Source organism: Carlito syrichta, unplaced genomic scaffold (assembly GCF_000164805.1).
Source record: "Carlito syrichta isolate Samal-C Ts95f unplaced genomic scaffold, Tarsius_syrichta-2.0.1 Scaffold314870, whole genome shotgun sequence".
Classification (NCBI taxonomy): domain Eukaryota; kingdom Metazoa; phylum Chordata; class Mammalia; order Primates; family Tarsiidae; genus Carlito; species Carlito syrichta.
This window is the reverse complement of record NW_007258966.1, coordinates 54477-62174: the sequence shown is the minus strand read 5'-3', so window position 1 is coordinate 62174 and position 7698 is coordinate 54477. Positions and strand designations below refer to the sequence as shown.

General features: G+C 35.9%; 1 protein-coding gene across 1 annotated transcript in view; it reads left to right on the top strand.

Annotated features, from left to right (window-relative positions):
- Positions 1 to 7698, top strand: part of COL4A5 (collagen type IV alpha 5 chain) — a gene marked incomplete at its 3' end in the record, with an annotated part of 248542 nt that overhangs the window by 187604 nt on the left and 53240 nt on the right. Inside the window, exons 31-34 of the mRNA XM_008072191.2 lie at positions 3216 to 3383; positions 4224 to 4313; positions 4780 to 4929; positions 6332 to 6430. Of these exons, the coding sequence (XP_008070382.1) occupies positions 3216 to 3383; positions 4224 to 4313; positions 4780 to 4929; positions 6332 to 6430 (507 nt within the window). The remainder of the gene's footprint in view (positions 1 to 3215; positions 3384 to 4223; positions 4314 to 4779; positions 4930 to 6331; positions 6431 to 7698) is intronic.

Genomic DNA, 7698 nt, shown 5'->3' with positions numbered 1-7698 from the left:
AGGCAGGTCTCGAACCCGCGGGCTCAGGCAATCCACTCACCTCAGCCTCCCAAAGTGCTGGGATTACTGACTGAGCCACCAAGCCCGGCTTATTGAATATTTTTAAAGATCAGTTAAATACACTCTATTCCATGCCCACAGATAATACCCTAATCTGAGCCAAATGTGTTGTAATGCCTGCCCAATTTCAGGATAAATTGTGTGGCTGACGTAGCTAAACAGAATAAATGTTTGTCACCACTAATGTGAATCAAAACAAATAATAATAAAAACAAAACCTCGGGAATTATTAATAAATTACTTATGTCATTTTCACAAATTAAAGAGAATACATTATAGTTTTCTAACTTTTGTGGGGCTATGAAACCCTTAGGCAGAGTGTGTATGAAAAGTTCTCACAGATAATACATTGTTTTTGAAATTTTCCTTTCTTTTCCAGTAATTGGTTCAATTTGGCTGACAATAAATTTAGAGTATCTATACACCACTGTATAACCTCTATAGACATATCCGTGTAATACCTGTTGTTGTATAAGGAGATTCAGTAGCACTTTAAAATTTATATTGACTTTATCCATCCTGGATCTTACCCAGGATGCCTATTTCTGACAGTATTCATGGAATAGATTTATGCTGTGAAAAGTACAGCATAATGTCTGTTACTACTACTAATAATAGCAAGCAAGCAAGAAATCCTTGCCTAGTACATGTAAGTTGTTTATTCATAGCCATCCACTATTATTATTGAATTCTATGTACCTAACCTGTTATAGTATAAAATAAAATTAATTTTTAAATTGTAGTTAACCTTTAGGAGCTTAAATTGCAAAATAATCACTTAAAGCATTATAAAGGTCAGAAATAAAAAAGAATGTAAAGTTGACCTTCATCAAAAAGTTTTACTTTCTGTACATGTAAATATTTTATTGTATCCTTTTTAGTAAATACATTTTATTTATAAAATATGCTATATGAACATCTGAGCAAATGCCTAAAATAGGTTTATTTACTCATTCCTAATATGTGATAATATTGAATCAATGTCTAATAACTTCTGTTTGTAAAGTTTTTTGTTCTAATCTTTACATGCTTAGTTTTCTTTTCTTTTCTTTTTTTTGAATTGGAGTCTCACTCTGTCACTCTGTCACCCAGACTGGAGTACAGCGGCCGCTCCCGGCCACCGCAGCCTCAACCTGCTGGGCTCTGGCTATCCTTCCGCCTCAGCCTTCCAAGTAGCAGGAACTACAGGCGCGCGCTATCACACCCGGCTAATTTTTTTTATTTATTGTAGAGATGAGGTCTCGCCTGCCCAGGCGGGTCTCGAACCTGCGGGCTCAGGTAATCCACTCATCTCAACCTCCCAAAGGCGCGGGATTACAGGCTGAGCCACTGAGCCTGGCTTAGTTTTTTTTTTCTAACCTAGTTAAAGTTTTTGCAAATTATTTCTGCTTATGTGGTGCAACTTGCTGCTGAACTGTAATTCCCTGCCTCTTGAACTTCAGGGTCTACCAAATACTGTGGTTCTTGTCAAAAGCCATTTCTCAAAGTAAAGCTTTAAATATGGCAAACAAACAAGATTTCTTCAGATTTAAATCTTTGATTTCTTTTCATTATTTTATAAAATGCTCTCTTAGAACATATTTCAAAAAACTAATTATTTATATTGAAAACACATCTATTAAACTTCTGACAGTAAGTAGTGATCCATAAAGAGCTACAATAGTGTTCATTTTTAATCATCATATCGTATTTCACAAATATAATAATATAAAATCTCTCTTCTTTTTATAGTATTTTACTATGAAATGGCACCATTGGAGCCATGATCACTTTGCCAACTGTGTGGAATTCTCTAGACATCAAAGTGAACTTTATCAGTTTAAGGGCATGCTAAAATATGACATCAAATATCTTCAAATCCAAGCATTTTACTCTCTATCAAAAGAATGGCCAGTGAATCATAAACAACAAAATTAGCTCTTGTTGCTGAAGGGACACTTGAAATTATGATCTGGCTCAGCATCCAGCTTCTTATCAGTTATACCAGTTTCCCTATTTAGCAGATGAAGACCAACAAGGTTAAGTGTCTCACATAAGTTGCATACCTGATAGACGTTGGAGTGGGAAATTGTACAATATTTGTAGTGTAATTATTTTTCCACAAACATCCATTTTTAACCTCCTTTTTTGGGATTGGTTCAGTCTTACAGAATTGTACAAATTAAGTACTTTTACAATGTCATTTTTTTTCTGTAAAATTCTAGTTGGAGCACTGAGAAATAAAGTTAACAGAAACTAACAGTAATGAGTTATTAAAACAACATGTAAAACAAAGCAAAAGTAAAATCAAAAGAGTCCATGTAAATGATTCATTCAGTAATTAATCATTTTTAGAAATCATAGAAATGTGTGCTAATAATTCATAACACATTAGAACAATGCAAAGCCAAGCAAATGTGGTCAGTGGACCAGTATTGAATCACAGACTGTTATTTGTCTGCAGTGGGACTAGGAAAAAGATTTAGAATAAGCATTTAGAAACTTTCATAGCAATTTGATAGTGTAATTATATATGTTGAATCAATAATCAAAAAAATCGGCTTTTATTTTGTGTATCTGTGGTTATTTCATTTTTAGTGATTCTTATTGTATTTCAGAAAAAAAGTATTAGTCCATGATGAGCTAGGAATTCTGAGAAGATTGATCATTTTTTTCCATTTTGAGTTGGAGTCTCACTCTGTCGCCCAGATTGGAATGCAGTGGCACGCTCACGGCCACCCCAGCGTTGGCCTGCTGGGTTATCCTTCTGCCTCAGCCTTCAAGTAGCCAGAACTACAGGTGTACACTACCACACCCGGCTAATTTTTTTGATTTATTGTAGAGCTGAGGTCTGGCCAAATTGCCCAGGCTGTTCTCGAACCCGACAACTCAGGCAATCCCCTCACCTCAGCCTTCCAAAGTAAGATCGATCTTTCACCAGAAGTAACTTGAGGAGCACTGTCTTACAGAAATATGCTTGAAAATCCTTAAGCTTGATTTTTCTGTCATTTTATGTGCATGTTGCCAAAGGTATATCGAACTCACTCTTAGGTTTGTTATACACAGGATTCTATCACTTGTTTACTAAAAAAAAGAAAAAAGAAAGAAAGAAAAAACACAGGTATGTCTTTTAGAACTACTTTAATGCGTATTAATATTGATGTTGCATTAACTAGGTTTACATGGACTGCCAGGAGAGAAGGGGGATCTGGGACCTCCTGGGTTTGATGTTCCAGGACCCTCTGGTGAAAGAGGCAGTCCAGGGATCCCTGGAACACCTGGTCCTTTGGGACCTCCAGGATCACCAGGGCTCCCAGGAAAAGCAGGTGTCTCAGGATTTCCAGGTAATTTGTTTAAAGTTTTCTCTGATTTGGATTCAGGAAATTGAAAGTAATGTGACTCTGGTAGATTATTATGATGTTGTACTTTTCTGGATTGACACTCTCCCTTAAGGAAGAACTGTAAACATCTTTGTGGGAAATTCATTTTGCTATTTGCACTATATTCTTCCTCTGTGAAATTTCCAGTTATATGTTACTGTATGACAAACAACTTTGAGTCAGGATAACTTGACTGGACCATTTATCTCTAACCCACATAACTCCAACTGGAGTGGCTGAGGCTGAAAGAGCTACTTCTAAGGTGGCACTTCTCTGACACCTGGGTATTCTTTGGCTCACATGGTATCTCATCATTCATGGTGCCTCTTCACAAGGCTTGTGTTCCTCACATTGTGGTTATATCAGGTTAGTTGTTCTCTTTCCATCGCAGCTGAATTCCAATAGAGAGAATCCAAAAAGCCAAAAGTGAATGTTCCAGGAACCCCAGATAGAAGCTGCAAGACTTTTTATGATCTGGCATTGGAAGTCACACAGTGTCGTTAAGTCAAAAGTGAGACACAGAGTCAGCCCTGGTTTCGGGGAAGGGAGTTATACTAGTGTATATATACTGGGAAGTATGCTTCATTTAGGGACCATCTTTAAGGAACTGGTACTAAAGCGAGATTCTTTGTTTATGAATATCAACAATAGTGGGCACTAAGGTTACAGCAGATGTAAGGAGTTAAAACTTAACAGTCTTCCCTCCAACCTTCAATAGTTTTCCAGCTGACATCTTAAAGCTTACTTTTTATCTTTAAAAAGTCAAAAAAAAAGACAAAAGTTACTTACTAATATTCTCTAAAGGTGCCAAAGGTGAAATGGGTATGATGGGACCTCCAGGCCCACAAGGACCTTTGGGAATTCCTGGCAGGAGTGGTGTTCCTGGTCTTAAAGGTAATATTCAGAGTTTGCTACCAAATGTGTATGAGAGAAAAAGTTAAACATTGCTTTATGTCAATGCAGAATATTTTGTTTGCTTTAAAATGAGCAATACTTAGTCGTGTTTTGTTTCCATGTAATAGGGCATTTAAATAAGTTGTGTTTACAATTTGGTAGCATTCTTATTTTGGACATCATGAAACATGGCAAACGCTTAGCTCAGAGTAATAAAATATAAGGATTAAGCTTTGAATTTTTTTCAGTCTATATCATTGTCAAGAAATTCCAGAAGAAAGAGGGATTGTTATCTGAGTGTAAAAATGTGTGTGCGCAAGTAATTCATAGACAATAACCAGGCTGCATAAAGGTGTTGAGTGGCTAGTGGTCTACTCAACTATGAAACATATGAATAATTTTATATGCATTAATCCTGGATGGTAAAACCGATCTTTTGTGTATTCCACACACATGTTGATTTTAGGTGATGACGGCTTGCAGGGTCAGCCAGGACTTCCCGGCCCTGCAGGAGAGAAAGGTGGTAAAGGAGAGCCTGGCCTGCCAGGCCCTCCTGGACCAATAGATCCAAGTCTTCTGGGCTCAAAAGGAGAGAAGGGGGAACCTGGCTTACCAGGTGAGTGAATTGCATTTATTTATAAATACCTTTTCTGGTATATCTGAAGTTTAATTTTTAAATAGCATGAAAAGTGATTTGTGATACAAAATTTGCCAACAAAAAGCACTTAGATGCATCAAATTTTGGTAATATTAATTTTCACTTGATTCATACTGTTTTGCTGATCAACTTTTGAATATAGTTGAATATAGTTTTGTAGTTTACCTCTTATGAGCTGTAAGGTTTTAGAATTGACAATTATCTACAAGCATTCTAAAAAGTAGTATAGGATGTGATAGAGAGAAAAGGATATATAACCACAATCACTTGGAAAACAGATTTCAATGTTTAGGAAATGTGTTGGTCTTTATCACTATTTTTCTCCCTGAAACAAGATAGGGATGAAAGGTGCATTGTTGTACTGCAGTGTTTTGATATCCATATCATATTTGACTTTTGAATACACTTCACTGTTAGTCTACCTTAGCAGAATAAACAAATATTTAACTGTGAATAGCCAAGCCCAGCCCTGAGGGAAGTCACTGAAAGTAGGTCTGGGGAGCAACTGTGTTATTATAGTTATTTTATTAGAAGCAAATAAAGTGGAAAGTATAGCCTAGTTTTTTTTACTAATTTAAAAAATCATTTTTTCTTCTCATAGAAATATAACATGTTCATAACAATATATCATAAAACATGTAAGCATAAGTCATATAAAACACAACTCAATCTTTATAGAATATCTTTTCACACAATATGGAACTTTAAAACTAGAAATGTTTATAAACAGCTTGTAGCAAAGTTCGGGACTCTTTTTTTATGTTCTAAACATTAATGTTGCCATACTTTGTAGGCATGTGAATGTGTGTGTGTACACAGATGTTTTCTTTACCTATGAGTAGGATTTGGTGAAATTTTTCCTCAAAACAAGAGTTGAAGATATTATTGGAGTTTTGTGTATAGTCATGAAAGAGGCAATGACAACTAATTTTTTATTATTGCTACCATGAGATGTCTTTCTTGGCTTACCCCTTGCAAGACTTTTTATCTTTCAGTTGTGCTTTCTGTATAATATGGGAAATAAGCTGTACTTGACTTCTGCTATAGGATTATTAAATATAGTCAGACTTGAAGAGATAACCTAGAGATTATTGGTTCTATTTTTTTCATTTTATGCTGTAAGAAAATGAGGCCCAAAGAGGACAGTGGCTGAATCATTGAGTGCTCTGAATTTCTTGGTAGTAGGTAAATAAAAAGTGGAGAATTTTAGGATGGGTACCGTGCTAATGGCTCATACTATATCAGAATATCATCAGTTCCTTTAGTTCACAAAGTTTAAAACTTTAGGAGCTTGCTTTACAAAATTATTTAATGGATTAACAACATTAGCCTAACTTGTCTCTTCTATCATTGTTGGAAGGCATTCCTGGAGTTCCAGGGTCAAAAGGTTTCCAGGGTTTGCCTGGAGACCCAGGACAACCTGGCCTGAGTGGACAACCTGGCTTATCAGGACCACCAGGTAAGTGTGATTATTTGTAGCAATTGGGTGGTTGGTCTTGTGTATTTTTCATGTTTGATGATGCTTTGGATTTGGTTATGGTCATATTCTTAGGTAGGTACTGAAATATGGAGTTCACTTTTGCCAAGGAAGTTGCCATTTTTCTCGAGTTTCATCAGATAAGATTTGTAGGATATTTTGCCTTGCTCATTATGTTTCTTCTTTTTATGGTAGTAGAGTATACACAGAATCAGAAGTATGATCCAAGTAAGGTGCTATGTTTTATTATATACATTGCAACATTTATAAATAAAACAATTATCTGGTGAGAGCCTGAATAATTCACATTTTCCAGTTTTTTACCTTCAGAAAAGTAAATCATTAAACCATGTAAGACATATAGCTGTTGATTCTATTTTTTAATTTTTCTAGGGATGAAAATTTCACAACCTCTCTTTGTACTTGGTTACATTAATCACCTTAATAGTCAACATGGGTTTTTTTCTTATTCCCAATAAAATTCTGTCTTTCTTCTTCTTAAGCCATTTTCTTTTAGTTTGGCCCCCAAGGAAATATAAACCAGTTGTCCTTGTTCTTATAAGATCCCTTAACTTCAGCTATTTGCTCTAGACTCCACACCACATTGCCTTTATGCAGTTGGAAAGAGGAATTTTCTCCTTGTCTCTCCCTCACTTCCAAGTTGGAAGTTGCTGTGAAAGAAAAGACAAATGTTTTTTAAAAGCTTAAGGCAGCACTGTGATCCTTGGAAAATAGAAAATGACATTACAGAGCTCAAGCACCTATATGCTAAAGGGAAGAAAAAGTGCAATCAAAGCAGCTATGCCTGTTGGGGTTGATTGCTCAGTATCCCTCCATTATCTCCCCATCTTAACTCTCCCTGGCCTGATGTAGTAGGGCTGTATCATGACAGGTTACCACCTTTTCTCTTCCTGATCTCATGTAATCAGGCTCTACATAGGAAAGTCGTTTCTGAATATTTTAAAAGCAAACTTATTATATTGGATTTTCTGTGAAAATGCAATAAGAGTAATTATACACAAATAACAAATAGGACATCAGGTGATATAGAATTGTTTTAAGGCAAGAAACAAGATGTCTTGGTAATTTTTTTTTAAGTTGCATTAGGGTATTAGGAGTCCTCTATTACCATGACTGTATATTTTTTCTTTTTTGTAATTTTAAAGATGTGGGGTGCAATTCAGGGTTAGGCATACAAATGTTCATTGTGCAGGTACCCTTGTTGGTGAGGAGTGCCCCCCCCCCGGCAG